General features: G+C 60.2%; 2 protein-coding genes across 3 annotated transcripts; both read left to right on the top strand.

Moving 5' to 3' along the window:
• The first annotated feature begins 1,616 nt into the window (after positions 1–1,616).
• PYCR1 (pyrroline-5-carboxylate reductase 1) lies at positions 1,617–4,558 on the top strand. Its single transcript, XM_068413154.1, has 7 exons — positions 1,617–1,775; positions 1,850–1,920; positions 2,022–2,201; positions 2,852–3,073; positions 3,558–3,650; positions 4,053–4,216; positions 4,314–4,558. Exons 1-7 carry the CDS (start codon positions 1,709–1,711, stop codon positions 4,471–4,473), a joined length of 957 nt encoding a protein of 318 aa, XP_068269255.1. The 5' UTR covers positions 1,617–1,708; the 3' UTR covers positions 4,474–4,558.
• A 3,090-nt stretch (positions 4,559–7,648) lies between these two features.
• MAFG (MAF bZIP transcription factor G) lies at positions 7,649–15,716 on the top strand. Of its 2 annotated transcripts, none has more exons than XM_068413424.1 (3): positions 7,649–7,734; positions 11,509–11,570; positions 11,660–15,716. In XM_068413424.1, the coding sequence occupies exons 2-3, from the start codon at positions 11,535–11,537 to the stop codon at positions 12,110–12,112; spliced, it is 489 nt and encodes a 162-aa protein (XP_068269525.1). In that variant the 5' UTR covers positions 7,649–7,734; positions 11,509–11,534; the 3' UTR covers positions 12,113–15,716. The 2 variants fall into 2 exon arrangements, with proteins under 2 accessions (XP_068269525.1, XP_068269524.1); XM_068413423.1 differs by lacking the exon at positions 7,649–7,734 and adding an exon at positions 11,293–11,361.
• The last annotated feature ends 54 nt before the right edge of the window (positions 15,717–15,770 follow it).

Genomic DNA, 15,770 nt, shown 5'->3' with positions numbered 1-15,770 from the left:
TAAGCTGTGTCACACTTGAAAATGACTTATTTTTTGTCATTACAGAGCACTAAAAATCAAACAGGTGACTGAACCGTCATGGCTTCTGTTACAGGATACAAACCTGCAAACCGCCAGTGGCGGGTGCCCCGCGGGCGGGGGCTGCTTGTCCCCTACACGACACCGCAAGGCTTTGGGGCAGCGAAGTCTGTCGGAAGGCTCCTCAGCAGGCTACGCTGTTTTCAGCTATGCATCTGCTTGCTTTTTGCTGTGAAGATTTTGCACCAAGTAGGAGCAATTATCAGGAATATGATAAAATCTGCTAGACACAAGTTGGTGCAACTTATACAGTGCCAGGGACAGAAAGAAAGGCCCAAGAGGAATAGGTGACTGAGAAACAATGGGGGTAAAATTTAGTGCCTTCACAATAAGAAGGAAATAGAATTTAACATGGAAATCATGATACCACTGACTGGAGGAGTGGAAAGACAAGTCATTGCCAAGAACAGTGTGTTCAGATTTAGCTTTCTCATCTGCCAGCCAAAGACTGAGCAAAAAATGTTAGCATGGTCAAAATGGCAAAAAAAGATTGTGTGGACAACAATCCACTCTTTTAGGAGGAAAAAAAAAATCAAAACCTCATGCTTCAGTGGTTAAAACACTCACTAACCAGTGGAAACTATGAGATTACCCAATCTAGGACAGAGAACATCCGATATCTGCTTAATATGATTTTAACAACAAACCCTGTCATGATTCAGTTAATTAAGAAACACTTTATTTCCAGAGCTCATCTTTCCCCTTAATTAATAAATCATGATCCAGTAACTTGTCATAGAACAGGCTTCCGAAGACACCGATTGGTTTCAACTTTTTTGGTAAACTGCTGTCAGAAGGTAGGTACACTCGCTTGGAATTCGGGCTTTGCGTTTGCGGCCGATCTAGAGGCTCCTCGAGGATCCCCCCCTGAAATATACCCACCGACAGAGAAATCTGAGTCTTGAATGGATTTGGGGTTCGGTTCGGTTCTCTTTTGTTTTTTCTTCTCTTTCTGGAGACTGGGATTCAGTGTCCCCGAAACACAGCGTTCAGGAGCATTCACCCACCGGAGACCCGCGGGGATTGATTTCTGTCAGTGAAGGAACAAGAAAAACGCCAAGGGTGTGTGGGGGGAATAACTCCGGAGCCGCGGCCGGGGCGCTGCTCAGGGGCGGCCCCGCGGGGCGAGGCGGCGGGTCCCCCCCGGTTTCCCCCCCGCCATCCCCGGGGCCCTCACGGCGGCGCGAGCGGCCCCCCCCCGGGGCACGCGGCGGCGCCCGAAGCTTCCAGAAGGGCGCGCGCCGCCGGCCCGGCTGCGGCGGGAGGAGGGCGCCCCCTGGCGGCGCGGCGTGGCGGCCGGCCGCGAGCAGCCCCCCCGCAGGCGGTGAATGATGCAACACCCAGCGCCGGTTGCGCCAATAGCTGGCGAGGGCCGCGCCGGTGGCCCCGCCCCCCGTCCCTGAGTGGCGGAGGGCCGGCGCGGCCCCGCCCCTGCCGCCCGCCGATTTGCTGCGCGCCGACGCCCCGCCCCGCTGCCACGCGGCACCGCCTCCCTGCGAGGCGCGCGGCCACGTGGACGGCGGCGCGGCGGTGGGGGGGGCGGCGGCGGTGCCGTGCGGGCGCTCCGGGCACCGCTCACCGCTCCGGGCACCGCTCACCGACCCGGGCACCGCTCCCGCACCGCCGCACCATGAGCGTGGGGTTCATCGGCGCCGGGCAGCTCGCCTTCGCCCTGGCCAGGGGCTTCACGGCGGCAGGTGGGCGCGGGCGCGGGGGGCGGGCGGGCCGGCGGCGCGGGGCCGGCGGGGCTGACGCGCGGTGCCGTTCGCAGGGGTCCTGGCCGCGCACAAGATCACGGCGAGCTCCCCGGACACCGAACTGCCCACCGTGAGCGGGCTGCGGGTGAGTGCGGGCGGCAGCGGTGCTCCCCCCGCGGGGCCCCCTCCCCCCCCGCCGCGGGCCGCACCGGCGACAGCGGTCCCGTTTCTCCCCAACCGCTGCAGAAAATGGGCGTGAACTTCACGGTGAGCAACAAGGACACGGTGAAGAGCAGCGACGTGCTGTTCCTGGCCGTGAAGCCGCCCATCATCCCCTTCATCCTGGAGGAGGTGGGCCCCGACATCGAGGCCCGGCACATCGTGGTGTCCTGCGCGGCCGGCGTCACCATCAGCTCCATCGAGAAGGTGAGGGGGGGCCGCCCCGGGGCCCGCTGCCCCCCACAGCCAGGCCGTGGCGGACACCGGCGGCTGCGAGGCGGCTGCCGCGGGGCAGGACCGTGCGGGAGCCGGCCCCGAGCCTGTCCCGCTCCACCGGCCCCAGGAGCTGGTGCGGGGCACGGGTGCTGCTGGTGCTCCCCAGGACTAAGTTTGTGCTGCAGCTTTGGGTCGCCTGTGCGTGTCCTCATCAGAAAAAGCCGTACGAGCCTTTACGCCAGCTCTGGTATTACAGGAGGTGCCGCCAGACCTTTTTTCTCTCAGCAGCGGGTCGTCTCCCCTGAGTTCTGCAGGCTTTGTGCTGGGCGTCTGCACGAGCTGTGTTGGAGACTCGCGAGTCGATGTGGGGACGAGGCGTTCAGGGCATTGTTCCCAACAGCAGCGCTGCCCAGCTCCCTGTCTGCTGGTACTGCTACAGACTTCACAGTTAGGTTTTGGCCGCTTTGGCTCAGAGCAGGGAGTTTGGAATACAGGAGTCTTTCTTTTCCCTCTGCTTCTGTTCTTGCCCCTGGGGAGTCCCTTCCTAGACGGCCTATTTGTTATGCCAGATATGCACTAACGCTCATTTTTCTCTCTTCCTTCTTTTTTTCTTTCTATCTTCAATAATGTTCTGCTCCAAGAAACTCTCTACCTTCTGCCCCACACCAAAAGTGATCAGGTGCATGACCAACACGCCGGTGATTGTCCGGGAAGGTGCTACGGTCTATGCCACTGGCACTCATGCGGACGTGGAGGATGGGAAGCTCTTGGAACAACTGATGGCCAGTGTAGGCTTCTGCACCGAGGTGGAAGAGGACCTGATTGATGCTGTAACGGGGCTCAGTGGCAGCGGCCCTGCGTATGTATGTGCTATTTCCTCAACTTGGGACGGTCTCGGGGAGAGCAGCAGGCTTTGCATGCGGTGAAAGCCTGTGCACCGTCGGGTTGACATTTCTTGTTTTTCTCATCGCTCACATTCGCGACGGGACATGTAATCCAGGTATCTGGTTTATTACCAGTTTGGGTCAACAACAAAAGTCTGGTACCTGTCGGATGAGTCTGAAGTCCGTAGCCAGCGTGCAATGACCACGTGTCCGTGTTGCAAAACGTGGGCCTGTAGTTAGGATGACCCAGAAGCTGAATTGCTCCCACTCCCCCACTCCTAAGCTGGACCTAGTGGGAGGGAAGCCTGGCATGGCGCCCGTGCAGTAAAGGGGGAGGCTTTTGTCAGGTCTGTGAGCGATAGGAGCCACGGTGTGATCCTGGAGCCCTGGATTCTGTCCTCCCTGAGAATATCAGTCTTGGAGTGGAGACTTTCAGTCACTTTCTTCCTCTGTCTGGTCTCAGGCGTTCACTGCCCTGGATGCGCTGGCGGATGGGGGAGTGAAAATGGGACTTCCCCGCAGGCTGGCTGTTCGACTTGGAGCACAGGCTCTGCTGGTCAGTATTTCCTCCTCCACAACACACTTGAGTCTGTGTCTGCCCTGTGCAGGGTATTCTACACATCACGGTGTGAAATGATCTCAGTCCTCTTTACTGAATCTACTTAAAAAACATGTTTGGTTTGACTGCACGCAGGTTCCCAGTGAGGGGACGTAGGAAGTGTCTGCAGCAATCTGCTGGCGCTGGTGGTGTGGGAGCTGGGGCCTGGGGAACTGTGACTCCTCTGCAGGCTTTTCCCCAGCTCTGAAAAGTGTGTTGGCAGCCTGCTAATGGCTCTCGGGCAGGAGCCCAGTGTTGCCCACCGTGAGTGTTAGGTGCTGCCCTGCACGGTGGAGAGCAGGCGTGTTTGACAGTTCCTCAGTCAGAGCTCTGGCAGCTGCTTTCTCTTCCTCACTGCAGGGTGCTGCCAAAATGCTGTTGGAATCTGAGCAGCATCCCGGTCAGCTGAAGGACAACGTCTGCTCGCCCGGGGGAGCCACCATCCATGCCCTGCACTTCCTGGAGAGCGGTGGCTTTCGCTCACTCCTGATCAATGCTGTGGAGGCTTCCTGCATCCGGACAAGGTGGGCACCTAGGAAGTCCTAAAGAGCCTGCAAAACTTGCCCCCCACACTCCATCTCCTCCTTTTCTATGTCGTTCTCTCCCACCACCCCATTGCAGGGAGCTGCAGCATCTGGCTGACCAAGAGAAGATCTCCCCAGCAGCCATAAAGAAGACTTTGTTGGATAAGGTGAAGCTGGAGTCTCCTTCTCTGTCCGTGGCATCTGCCAGCAAAGTCAGTCTGTTCACCAGTAAGAGCCCCAGCAGCAAGAAGAACTGACCACACTGCCGGAGTGTGGCTGTGCTGAACGTCAGCCTCCTCCGTGGCCTCTCTTTTTTGTCTAAGGAAAAATGCTCGCTCTGAATGTTGGTGTCCCCCATACCTGGCTCTTGGCTTGCAGCAGCTTTGGGGCAATGCCACGCTGTAGAAGAGGGTCTTTAACCTGTAGTGGGGTTGGTGCAGACTGTCCCTGGCATTGCTGTTCTCTGTTGGGTAGGGGTGGTACCATCATCAGACCTTCATCAAGGGCGTTGTTTGCCAGAAGCCTTGGATACTTCTAGGACTCAGGCAGTGTCTGTGGTGTCCCATGCAGAAATCGTTTCTCATAGGATTTTTAAGAGGTTTCAAAATGCCTTTTGGGTTCAAAGGTTTGAACCAGGCCAGGGTCCCTCTTGCCCCATCTTTCACCTGCTGTCAGAGCTTGTGTCTTGTCGCTGTCTCTATTAGCTAGAGCAGATGCTGCGCGCTGCGTTAGAGGCTGCGCCCTAAAGCACCTCAGAAGGGACCAAAGTGCCTCTGCCCCATCTCCCATCTGCCTTGACTTTGAGAGACAGATGACGTGAACCTCTGGACCACGCTCCGTTTCTCTCTTTGCCGGCTGCCCCTTCTCTCTGCTCTGCTTTGGGGAACGATGCCCTGCTCTCGCTGTCCCTCCTGTGCTGCTAGCCTGGCTTGGGTGGGTGGGCAGGTGGAGGGGTAGTGAGTGCTCCCTCTTCCCTCTGTCTGACACATCTTCATGCTCTCCATGGGCAGAATCTGCTCCCACACGCCCACAGATATGTTTCGGTGTCACTGTGCTCCCTGATGCTCTCCTTGCTCTTTGCTCCTGGGGCAGCCGGGAGGAGAGCTGAAGTCAAGGACAACCTCCTCCGGAGAAGGCCGTCTTCTGTACCGTTCACTTAGACTCGAGCAGGGCTTTGTACGGGTGCTGGGCTACTGCGTGGCGTCAGGACTCTTCCCCAGCTCCTTTCCTTGCATCAGGCTGTGCCTCCTCCTTGGGCTGCAGCGTTGACGCCTGTTGAAAGTGGCTGCTGTGCTTCAGCTTGTGCAGTCCAGCTGTGTTGTGGTGGACTGGTTGTCCCTTCCAGACGGCATTTCTGCCAGCGGAGCCCCTGGGCTGGTGAAATCCAGCGCAGCAGCCCTCAGTGTCACCTTGTGTTGGCACGGTTACGTCTCTCTGGTATTTTCTAGACAGTTTCTTTTTTCTTCCCATTTCTTTGGAGGTGTTGCCCTGCTAATGGCTAGATGGGGAAGACACCTAAGAAAGAAGTTCAGGGCTGCTTCATGCAGTTGCATTCCTGGTTCTTTAGAATACAAGACCAAAGGGAGTCATCTGGTCTGGCTTGTGGCTCCGACCTTGTCCCATCTCACCCAGCTTGTCCTGCACGAGACCCACGAGGAACGTCAGTCCCTCCTTGACACGAGGTTCAGGGAGGACTTGAGAATGCCTGATGCCTGTCCAACAGCAAGGACTGGGGAAAGGGATGAGTGAGGGTTGTAGGCTCAAGGGCAGAAGGGACCAACGCTCTGATCAGACAGAATGTGGGTTACAGCCCGTTGTCTAGAAGGACAGTTGACCTTTCCTTCAAGCACAGTCTTGGGAGCCAGCCCCAGAACAGCAGCAAAGAGAAGATTGCAGCTACTGCTTTCTGTGATTTCTTTATGGCCAGTGTCCCTCCCTTTGTGGCTTCCTCGCCTCTCTCCTCTTCTCCCAGAGCCCCAGTCCTGTCCCAAGCCAGAAAACCGCACAAAGCATGCGAGCTTCTACGGGGCTGCAGTGGGAGCGACAGGCTGGAGGGGTGCGATGGATTTGGGTGGGTAACTGTCGTACTGTATCCTACCTTGGGGTATACTGGGGGAACGCTGGTAAAAGGAGGACACGTAAGATGGGCTTGTTGTCTCCTGAGGAATCTTGGGCATGCAGGTGATGCAGGAAAAGCATTTTGGTGTTGGTGCAGAGGCTGCCAAAGGTGCTGGCAATGTTAAAGCGTTTTTAGTGTTAGGCTTTCAGCTGGTAGCAGGGTATGACCCTGTAGGCATGACAGATGGTTACTCCTCTTCCCTCTTTACCTAATAAACTGCTTCTCTGACAGAGCTGTGGCTAATCCCAGCTGTTTGGACTGGGTATATCTCTTGCCTCTGGCAGTGGCCATTGGGCCCTTGCTGCCCGCGGTGAGTGCTCGAGGTGTGCTGCAAACCTCTCTGAGGCTGGTTTGTCTGGGTGTGCGACTGGGAAGCGCATCAGCCTGTTTCTCCTGTCACCCGCGGTTCCTGAGCAGCAACACAAAGGTTATTCTAGGGCCCTGCGCTACCAGTTTTCGGAGATTTAAAGAGAACAGAAGGAAGAAAGCCGCCTGGCTGAGATCTGACATGAAGGACTTGGAGCGTTAATCCTTCTCAGAGTACCCCGACCCTTTAAGCTTTCTGGCGGTTCTACCGCTGGGTGCCCAGCAGAGAACGGCGGTGCCGCTGCTGAATGCCCGGGGCCCGGGCTGTTTCCTCCTCAGGAGCGTGCTTCCTCCATGATGGTGCCTCAACTCCTGTACGCCCAGTTTCATTGCTGCACCTCCCACTTGTCCTGTCCTCTGCTGTGTCAGCCCTGCTGAGGGCACCAGTACTGCTGTTTATGGACCCATAGTCAGAGCAGAGCAGGTGGAAACGCGCCTGGAGCAGGCCCGGCGTGATCCGGGAGAGCAGCGTTTCACGGCAGAAGAGCCAGCCCCGGTCTTAACGCTTTTCAGCCGGGGCTTGCTTCAGCGCTGGCACCGGTGCCCCGGGGAGCCGCTGCAAAGCCTCCTCCCTGGGGGGAGACCGCGCTGCCCCTCCGCGCTGCCCCTCCGCGCTGCCCCGCGCCGTTCCAGCAGCTCTAACGGTGGATGCAGCTGAGCGGGAGCGCGGGGCGTCCTGCGGGGGAGCCCGCCGGGGCTGCCGGCCGCGCCAGGGCGTGGGTCGGGGGCGGCCCGGGGGCAGCAGCACCCCCTGCGCCGGCTGCGCGGCTGCTCCTCGCTGCCCTCCTTCCCCGCGCTGCTGCGGCCGCCGGTGCCGCCGCGGGATGCCCCGGCCCGGGCCCGTTCAGGCGCCGCCCCCGGCGGGCACGCGCGTCCCCGTTACGGCGCGGGGCGGTTGCGCTTCATGAATGGAGCCACGTGACCCAAACATCACGTGACGCGTCCGTGAGCGGCGGCGGCGGCGGCTCGCGGCGTCCCGGTCCCTCCCAGCGCGGCCTCCCCGCCCGGCCCGGCCCGGCGGCTCCGTGACGGGGTGAGCGCCACCGGCACCGGCGGCGGGCGGGGCCCTGGACCGGGCGGGGCGGCGCGGCGGGCCGGTCCCCGGGGGCGGGGCGGGGCGGGCCCGGGATGGCGGCCGGGGCCGCGGGTCGGCGGGTGCCGCGCGGGGCCGCCGTCGCTGACTCACGGCGGGGGCTCCGGGGCCGCGTCTGCCCCGGCGCCGCCCCACCCGGTCCCCCGCCCCGCGGCCGAGCAACAGGTGCGCGGGGCCGCCGGCGGGCAGCACGCGCGCCCCGCCCCGGCCGCCATGCACCGTCTGCCCCGGGGCCGGGCCTGCCCCTCCCGGCCCCGCTGCGCCCGCGGGTGCTCGGTGCCCCCGGAGCCGGCCGCGGCTGCGGCCTGGCCCGCGGCGGGTCCCCGGGCTCCCCCGAGGGGTGCGAGGGGGTCCGGGCGGCCCCGGGGGTTTCCGCGGCGGCGCCCGGGTCACGCCGCGGGGTTTCTTGGCGGTGATTTTCCTCCCGGCGAGGGGAGGCGAAGGGCTGGGGCGGGCGACCGGCCGCCGAGGTGACTCGTTGTCACCGTGGCTCGTTTCCTCGTGCAGGGGCTTGGCCGCAGGTGGGACAGACGCGTGTCCCCGCCGCCGTCACCTCACCGCCCAGCGCGGCCGGTGCCGGGCCGGCTCGGAGAGAGCCGGCGGCCGAGGGACCGGGCTGCCAGGTCCTGGCCCCTGTGCCGTAGGGGCCTGCGGACCCCGAGCCCCCAGCGCCTGGTGGGCGCGAGGAGAGGGCTGGGGCTTGGGGGTCTGCGGTGCTGAGTGCCGCAGCGTCCTCGGGGCTGAGCGGGTTCCCTCTGCGGGGACGCCAGCCTCTCCGTGGGACCGACACGGAGCGTCTGTGTGTGCAGGGGGTCTGTGCGGAGCAGGGGCGTCTCTGCCTGCCCAGGGCGCGCGGCGTCGGTGCTGCGTGGTTAGAGGAAGGTGCTACCAGGAGGCTGGACGGGGTGTCCGAGAGCCAGCTCTCTCCTTATCTCTGAGCAGAGGTCAGACTGGCTGCGTGGGCAGGTTCCTCGAGGGGGGAATCGCTGTCAAAGTGCCCTGGGTTGGGTGCGAGCTCACCTGGGTTGGGTGCGAGCTCACCTGGGTTGGGCGAGAGCTCCCCGGGGCCTCCCAAGGGGAGCGGGGCACAGGAGAGGCACCGTCCTGAGTTCGTACGTAACTGGGGGAGTCATGGGGTTTGTTTGGGTTCCTGGGAGGGCTGTGTGAGTTAAATCACAAGAAAGCAAACACACAGAGTATGAAATCCACGCTGGGAGAGAGAGTTCTTGTGCCTGACCGCTGCCAGCAAACCACGCTCCTCCGCCCGCCCGGTGCTGCGGGGCCGTTGTGGAGCACAGCCCCTTCCTCTGCCTCCCGGTCCCTGCGGATGGGTCCCCCTCCCTCCCGGCGCCGTCTCCGGGCCAGCCTGCGCTGGAGCGGGTGACGTCACCGTGTTTACACGGGGCTCGTGGCACGGTTCCGCGATCAGGAATGTGGAGAATGGGGCCTGCGTTGAATCATGCGCGGCGCTGTCAGCTCCCTTGTGCTGCCTTTGAGCTGAGGAGGGAATTGGCTGCGCTTGTGCTGAGTTCAGGCCTTTTGAGCTCTGGGGAAATGTGTTGAGGCTGCATTTTCTTCATTGCAGTCATCGCGTTTGGCACTTTTCAGTGTGATCGTTCTTCAGGAAGCTACCGACAGCTGAGCAATCAGCAGTCTGGAGAGTTAGGCCAAGTTTGGTCTCTGTCTTGGTGCCGGATCTCTGGGTGTCCTCTCTGTGAGCTGCCAAACAGCCCTGTCTCTCATCCTTCAAATGGGGCCCAAAAACCAGCCAACAGCTGGTCTCCGGGTTGTCCTTCCCATTCTGCCGACTGACTTGTGTGTTGCTGCGTGCGTCTGGATCCCCTTGGGAGGGGGGACTTCGCAGGGTCCGGGCTGCGCGAGCACCCTGACGGTTCCCCGGGCTGCCCCAAGGAGCTCCCTTCCCCGTACCCAGCCTGATGCAGCACGTCTGTTGCCTCGTTTGTTTTATTTCAGCTCTGCTGTAATGAAGGGAGCTTGAGCGCTTGCCAGGCAGCTGGGAGTTCTTCAGCGCCACGAGGCAGATGAATTTCTGCGGTCCCGCTGGCCGTACCTGCCCGCGGCAGAGGCGCTGCAGGGTGACGTTATTGGTCTCTCCAGCTGTTCCCTTCCTTCTCCCCTTTTCCCAGCAGCCATGTGGGAAAGTCAAGTGGGAGCGGAGGAAAGAAATTCAACGGTGTGGGAAAGAGCGAAGAACTGATTTTATGAAGCAGTTGCTGGCGTGCTGTCCGTCCTGCGTTAGCCTGCTTCAGTGCAGCTGCCTTCGCTGGGTGGCAGTGACCCGTCCTGCACCAGCACTGTCAGGTCGCAGCGGACATCTCACTGGAGGGAGTGTTGTCCTCTGGGTATAAATAGCCTGCCTCCCGGCAGGCTGGAGGCTTTGGGAACGGCTCTGCCGGTGTCCTGGGGAGTGCTGAGCCCCTTCACCTCCAATAGGTGGTAGATGCGTTGTGGGGAGCCTGTGCCACAGCTGCTAGAGGAGCATAAATTCATATTTGCTGACTTGTGCATCTGGCTCTTGGCTGTAACGGTACATCAGCGCCTCTTACATTTAGCAAAGCAGCAGCAAATGAAATTTTTGTTGACTGGCACCGAAGAGACAAAAGGTACAGAGGTGTTTGGGTGTGATTCACTGTGAAAACAGGCCTGGGAATTGCTCTTACCAGTTCTGACGTCCTGTCTTCCGTGGCAGTGAAGGGGTTTGCTCTCCTCTGGTTTTGGCCACCCTTAGTCTTTGTTTCCTTATGAGCATACCTTGGCTCTGACGATAAGGGAGGGAGAAGGTGGTTCTGGGCCCTGGCATCGCCAGGGACAACAGGGACTTTCTCACAGGAGAGACCTGCAGCCGGGGTCAGCTTTGCGTGACTGGGAGAGCAGAAGGCTGCTGAGGCATCGGCCGAGATTCGTGACAGGAGTCCAGTGCGCCCAAGCGCGTCCTTGTGCTGCAGTATCAGGTTGTGCTGCTGCTCCCTGGGAAGGGCTGGGAGCAGAACTTTGACTTTGAACCTGGATGTGCCGGCTTTCCTGGGAAGCAGAAAAAGTTTGGAGAGGCGTGAGCGCAGCCGTGGCGTTCTCCCGTCCCGCAGGCTGCCCAGCGAGGCGCGCTGTGGAGGCAAAGGCTTCCCCTGCGCTCCTTGCCCGGGGTCGCTGTTCTTGAGCCGCACTGGTTCGGGTCCTTGGGGGCACCTAGGACCTGGCAGGACTCTTGTCCGGGGGAGTTCCTGGGCTGTGCTCGGGCACCCGTTGGAGGGGCGCGTTGGGGCGACGGGCTGCCTTGCTCTGCTTGGGAGCGCCGAGGATGAGGCTGGGAGCGAGGCGCAAGTGCCAGCGTGCTGAGTCAGCATGACTGGCCCGGAGCAGCCGTGCTCGGGACCCAGCCTCCTGCCTGCCAGGCTATTTTTAAAAATGTGGCTTCCGTGTATTCTGACTCCTCCTAGTTTTATAATTTTCCCCACCCCAAGCAAAAAACCCAGCATTGCCACAAAGCCTCCGTGGGAGCAGGGGGGTGGAAGGGCAGCAGCTTCTGCTCAGGGACAGAATCTGCCGCCTGTGAGTCCAGCTCGGCGGGGTGCTTGTCTGGGGAGGGGGCAGCGGGATGTGCAGCAGCCCGGGGCATTGCTGCTGGACACCTGCCATGGGAACGTCGCAGGCTCTGCTGCGTCCTGGGGGGCTAACCTGACCTTCCTTCCCTTCCAGAACCTGATTGACAAGGCTGTCGTGTTATGACGACCCCCAACAAAGGAAACAAGGCCTTGAAGGTAAAGCGGCAGGTGGAGGAGCGGGGTGCGGGCGGCGGGTGCAGGCACCCGCTCCGGGTTTCACACCAGTGTGCCGCCTTCTCTTCCAGGTGAAGCGGGAGCCGGGCGAGAATGGGACCAGCTTGACAGATGAGGAGCTGGTGACCATGTCTGTGCGGGAGCTGAACCAGCATCTACGGGGGCTGTCGAAGGAGGAGATCATCCAGCTGAAGCAGCGTCGGCGCACGCTGAAGAACCGGGGCTACGCGGCCAGCTGCAGAGTCAAGCGTGTTACCCAGAAGGAGGAACTGGAGAAGCAGAAGGCAGAGCTGCAGCAAGAAGTGGAGAAGCTGGCCTCCGAGAACGCCAGCATGAAAATGGAACTCGATGCTCTCCGCTCCAAATACGAGGCTCTCCAGAACTTCGCCAGAACCGTGGCCCGGAGCCCCGTGACCCCTGCGCGGGGGCCTCTCGCCTCCAGTATGGGGCCCCTCGTCCCTGGCAAGGTCGCTACTACGAGTGTCATCACAATAGTGAAATCCAAAACGGACGCCCGGTCTTAGTGACGCGCGTGTTGCCTGAGCTTGTCTGTGCAGGGCAATTAGGCACAAAACCAGCCTGGAATCCCCAAAGCACAAACCCTCCCCACATGGGTCTGAGTTCCTTCTACTTGGCCCGGGACTGGCCTGCTGATCACTCCGGTTTCGTTTTGTTGTGTCCACGTTGGTACGAGCAGTGGTGATGCGTCCCTTGTCCTGTGCAGACGGAGCCTCCCGCCCACCCAGCGCTCTGCAGCCCTCGGGACAGACTGCGAGATCTTGGTTTTCTGGCCAAAGAGAGTCTGTGCGGCGTGGGCGAGGGCAGGGCTCGGGGAAGGTCTGGAGGGAGGCTTTCTTCCTGGGGGCTGGGAGCCCTCATTTTCGGTCACTTCCACAGGCTTTATCTCATTACTCTTCCAGGTGGTGCATCTGGGTGCCTGCCTCAGGCGCCTGAACCTGCTGCTTTTGTCTCGTTGGTACCCGTAGTTGCAGTTGGGGTGTTCTGTGTCATAGGTTTCTGTTCCTTTCTAGGTGTGCCTCTGTGCCCTGGCAGCGGGTTTCCTTCGGACGTGCGTTGCGTTAGCCGTGTGAACTAGCAGTGGTGGGAAGGAAGATGCCGTCGTGCTGTGCTGCCTCTGCCCCCGCGGTGGGGCCGGGGCCCAGCACCCCGGGGGAGGGAGGGAAGGTACCGTGTTGAGTGCAGGCCGGTTTTGTGCCTAGTGTGTTGCACTGAACAAGACCAAAATCACTAGTTGTTCCCGTGTTTTGAGGGTATCAAGTGTCTCTAGTGTGATGGTTTACACAACCAGTTATGTGGTTAAATAGCCCTTTATTTAAAGAGAGAAACATCATTTTAAGAGTTATTAAATTATCTAAGTTTAAAACTAAAATCAGACAGAAGAGAGAGCGTATTTATAGTCAGCTTTTTTATCTGAGAGGGCGAGAATATTTGACCATATGAATGGGGAAATATTCTCGGAGACTTTCCTAGTTAAAAGTTAATAAATAAATAATTTTAAAGTTTCTCACGAACCTCCCGCAAACTGTTTGTGGCTCTGAGGTTAGTTTTTATAAAGAGTTATCAGACTTTATTTATAAAACTTAGAAAAAGACAAAAAAAGAGGCAAGTCCTGTTTGATATCTTTTTGCAATTGTACCAAAAGTGACTTATTCTCGACCTTGCTGGCTTCCGTTGTGTCCCCTTGTGTTGCGCTCTGGGCTCTCGCGTGGCGCGGTGCCGTGGTGCTGCCGGTAGCTGCCTTCGCCGTCTGCTGTCGTTTCGTGCTGCCTTTGTTCTCCCTCAGCTCGACCGAGAGGTTGCGTTGGAATCTCTCCGAATTCCCCAGAAAGATTCTGGCACACGGGCAAAGGTGCTGCTGTTCTCGAAGGCAAAAACGAATGGCTGGTGCAACTAAGTCGTGGTGCCTGCCCAGAAAACGCCTCTCTGCCGAGGCGGGAGCACGGCAGCTCGGGCCTCTTGCTGAGCAGCCGACACCGGTGACTCGGTTACCTGAACGGGGAAAACGTTGCGCTTCCCTTCCTCCGGCAAAGCTGGTAGAGAAGAACACAAGGGAGAATTGTCCAAGTTTAGGAGGAGGCTGATGGGGTTTAGCTCTGGAATTGGATCCTGTGGTCAAAGCTCGTGTTGCTCTCGCGGCTCACCTGACGAGAGGGGCCGGTCTGCCTGCCGGGCAGCGCGGGACCGGCGCGAGTCCCGACTGTCTGCGTGTCACCGAAATGAAGCCATGGCACGGTCACTGCCTTCCCTGGTGCAGCTTCTGTGGGTGTTGGAAGAGTGCTTAGACGTACAGCTGTGTGACACAGCTGAGAAGCTATTTGTGGCCAGGCTCCATTTCCACAAAGACGTTGATCTCCCCTCCCCAAAGCTGATTACTGAGTTGTTGTAGAGAAGCAGGATGTGGGGGTGAAGTCCGTGTGATCTCCTGGCTGCTGAAAGTCTCCTGAGCGGAGGAGACAGACCCGGATGGCACAAGTGAAGTTGCAGTCTGGCGGGGAGGCGCGGCTCGCCGTAATGGGTGGGTTTTGGTGATGTGTTTCTCACGTAGCTGAACTGATACTGCTGTCCTCTGGGCTGAGAAGCAGGTAAACCTGATGAAAGCTGTGATGTGGTCAGAGAGGAGCAGATAGCTGGTGGGGATTTCCTGCTGGAGGGGGAGATCTGCTTTGCTCTGACTAGTCGGGACTTTAGGGAGAAGCTTTTTGGGATGCTTTTCCCAGTGAACTTCCTGAACGAGCAGCGGGTTAGAACATTGCCTCCAGGCTTCCCCCTCCCAGCCCTGGGCTTTCTCTTCTCTGAGCTGAAGAGTCCGACCTGCCGCTTCCCAGCCATTCACTGGGTGGGCTACGCTCTGAGCAGCACTCGGCACAGAGCTCTGGGCTCTAACCTTTGTCTTCCAGCTGGTGATGTGGTGCCTGGAAGAGGTGAGATGTTCCAAAACACAGGGACCTCCAGTTGGCTGGAATGTCAGTCCCAACCCTGTCCCCCCTGGAGCCGGCCTGAGATTGAACCTGGCTAGAGCGCGGTTCGGAGCCCAGCTGCAGGGCTGACCTCGGCAGGGTGAGCAGCTGAGGGTTTGTGTGTGGGGCTGGTTAGGAACTGAGCTCCAGGGGCTGGCGGCTGTGGTGTGAGGAGGGCCCCATCAACAGAGCAGGCGATGACGGGCACTCCTGCAGCCATGGTGAACTTGCTTCTGTTGTCCAGGTCCTTCCCTGCCTGCTGGGTGGCAGCCGTGCCGTTGCCGGTAAGAGAATGTGCTGCTTTGGAGTGACACCCTGAGTCAGGAGGACAGAGCAGGCGGCAGCACTGACTCCACCGCTGTTAACGCTGTGTTTCTCCTCCCCCGTGCTGTGCTTGCTAGCTTGTGGCCCCAGCCTGCTCCGAGTGTGTTCGATGGGGACACGTCGTGTAGGGGGGAGCAGGTGCAGAGCCACGGCTGAAGGGCGCCTGTGTGGTAAAGGAGCTCTGCGGGTGCTGGGCGGGATGTCGGCGGAGACGTGTCCCCGTGTGAGCGCTGCTTCCCTGTGCTAGCGCGTTGGTTTTGGTTTTGTTCTCAGTGAAGTGTTGGACCCCGAGTGATGTATTTCTGCAGTGTCCAAGCAGTCTCCTGTCCTGCCCCAGGGGACCCGGTCCCCTGCCAGCTGGCTTCCCCAAGGCCACCCCTGCCCCGAGCCGTCACGCTGACCTCTCTCTCGTTATATAGCGTTCTGGAGTGTGACAGTTCTTGTTCCTGAGGTGCTCGTCCGTTTGGTTTCCTGCTGTGAAGGGTGTCGTGTTTTCTTTCTCCTTCTCCTGGTGCCGTTACTGCGGTGGTTGGGGAGGGGGGCCCTGCCCCAGCCTGCCCGCAGAGCGAGCCCCTGGAGCGTGCCCCCGCGCCGCCCGGGGCTTTGTGTATCTTGTGGTGAATTGTGTAAAGTTGCAGCCGCCCTGCGTGGCCTGGGCGGGCGTCGCTCTGCGGGGTGCCCGGGGGGCCGGGGCGGGCGGCTGGACGGAGGGACTTGTCCCGTCCCCGGCCGGCCTCTGTGGGCCTGAGCCGGGCCTCCCCGCCTGCGGGCCTCCCTGCCTCCCCGCGGCGGGGCCGTCCCGGGCTGCTGGCGGCTGCCCCGAGGTTCGCCCCGGGGCGGTTTCCCGGCGGCTCAGCCCCGGCCCGGCCCGGTGAGGCGG

The sequence above is a fragment of the Nyctibius grandis genome, chromosome 15 (assembly GCF_013368605.1).
Source record: "Nyctibius grandis isolate bNycGra1 chromosome 15, bNycGra1.pri, whole genome shotgun sequence".
NCBI lineage: Eukaryota > Metazoa > Chordata > Aves > Nyctibiiformes > Nyctibiidae > Nyctibius > Nyctibius grandis.
This window is presented reverse-complemented; position numbering and strand designations above follow the sequence as displayed.